Source organism: Neopelma chrysocephalum, unplaced genomic scaffold (assembly GCF_003984885.1).
Source record: "Neopelma chrysocephalum unplaced genomic scaffold, ASM398488v2 Primary Assembly neopelma1_65866, whole genome shotgun sequence".
NCBI lineage: Eukaryota > Metazoa > Chordata > Aves > Passeriformes > Pipridae > Neopelma > Neopelma chrysocephalum.
Window position 1 is genome coordinate 1 of NW_020907460.1, and position 1,124 is coordinate 1,124.

Here is a 1,124-nt window from a genome sequence, read left to right on the forward strand (position 1 = left end):
GTGGGGCAGTGTCACCTTGGGCAGTGGCTCTGTGGGGCAGTGGTGCCGTGGGGCAGTGGTGCCATGGGGCAGTGTCACCATGGGGCAGTGTCATGGTGGGGCAGTGTCACCGTGGGGCAGTGTCACTGTGGGGCAGTGTCTCTGTGGGGCAGTGTCACTGTGGGGCAATGTCTCTGTGGGGCAGTGGTGCTGTGGGACAGTAGCACTGTGGGGCAGTGGTGCCATGGGGCAGGGGTGCTGTGGGGCAGTGTCACCGTGGGGCAGTGGCTCTGTGGGGCAGTGTCTCTGTGGGGCAGTGGTTCTGTGGGGCAGCGTTGTGGGGTCTCACCAGGAATGCGCAGAGCATGAAGAAGCTGATGAAATAAGCGATGGCGAAGTTGCTGCCGCAGGTGAACTCCTCCCCCGGCTCCGCGTCCGACTCGGGGTCGCAGCGTTTGCCCGGCAGGCTGGCCAGCATGATCTCCTGCCAGGCTTCTCCTGTGGCACACCTGGGCACACAGGTACACCTGAACCACCTGAACAACCCCCAGGTACACCTGGACACCCACAGGTACACCTGAGCCACCTGAACACCCCCAGGCTGGCCAGCATGATCTCCTGCCAGGCTTCCCCCGTGGCACACCTGGGCACACAGGTACACCTGAACCCTGCCCAGGTACACCTGAACCACCTGAACCCCACAGGTACACCTGAACCACCCCCAGGTACACCTGAACCCCCCAGGTACACCTGAGCCCCTATGGAACCCCCCCAGCCCCTATAGGACCCCCCCCAGCCCCCTTGGGCCCCCCCCAAGCACCCATGGGACCCCCCTGAGCCCCCATAGGACCCCCTCAGAGCCCCCATAGAACCCCCCCGAGGCCCCCCCGGACCCCCCCGTCCCCACCTGAAGAGCAGCAGCACGGCCTGGGGGAAGGTCTGGAAGTTGTTGTTGCGGTTGATCTGGGTCCCGTCCTGCAGGGCCACCTTCCCGAAGGTCTGGGGGGGCACAGGGGGGGCTGGGAGCTTGCAGGACCAACCCCCCCACGCCCCCCACGCCCCCCCGGGCCCCCCATGCCCCCCCCGGACCCCTCACACCCCCCCAGATCCCCCACAACCCCCCCAGACCCTCACCTGCATCCCGA

At 66.8% G+C, this 1,124-nt stretch overlaps 1 protein-coding gene across 1 annotated transcript; it reads right to left on the bottom strand.

Moving 5' to 3' along the window:
* Positions 1-328: 328 nt before the first annotated feature.
* On the bottom strand, positions 329-1,119 carry LOC113979289 (voltage-dependent L-type calcium channel subunit alpha-1D-like; the record flags this gene model as incomplete). Its single annotated transcript, XM_027706730.1, has 3 exons — positions 329-488; positions 887-978; positions 1,114-1,119. Coding segments are annotated over 3 exons (258 nt in total), but the record flags the coding sequence as incomplete, so codon positions are not given.
* Positions 1,120-1,124: the final 5 nt, after the last annotated feature.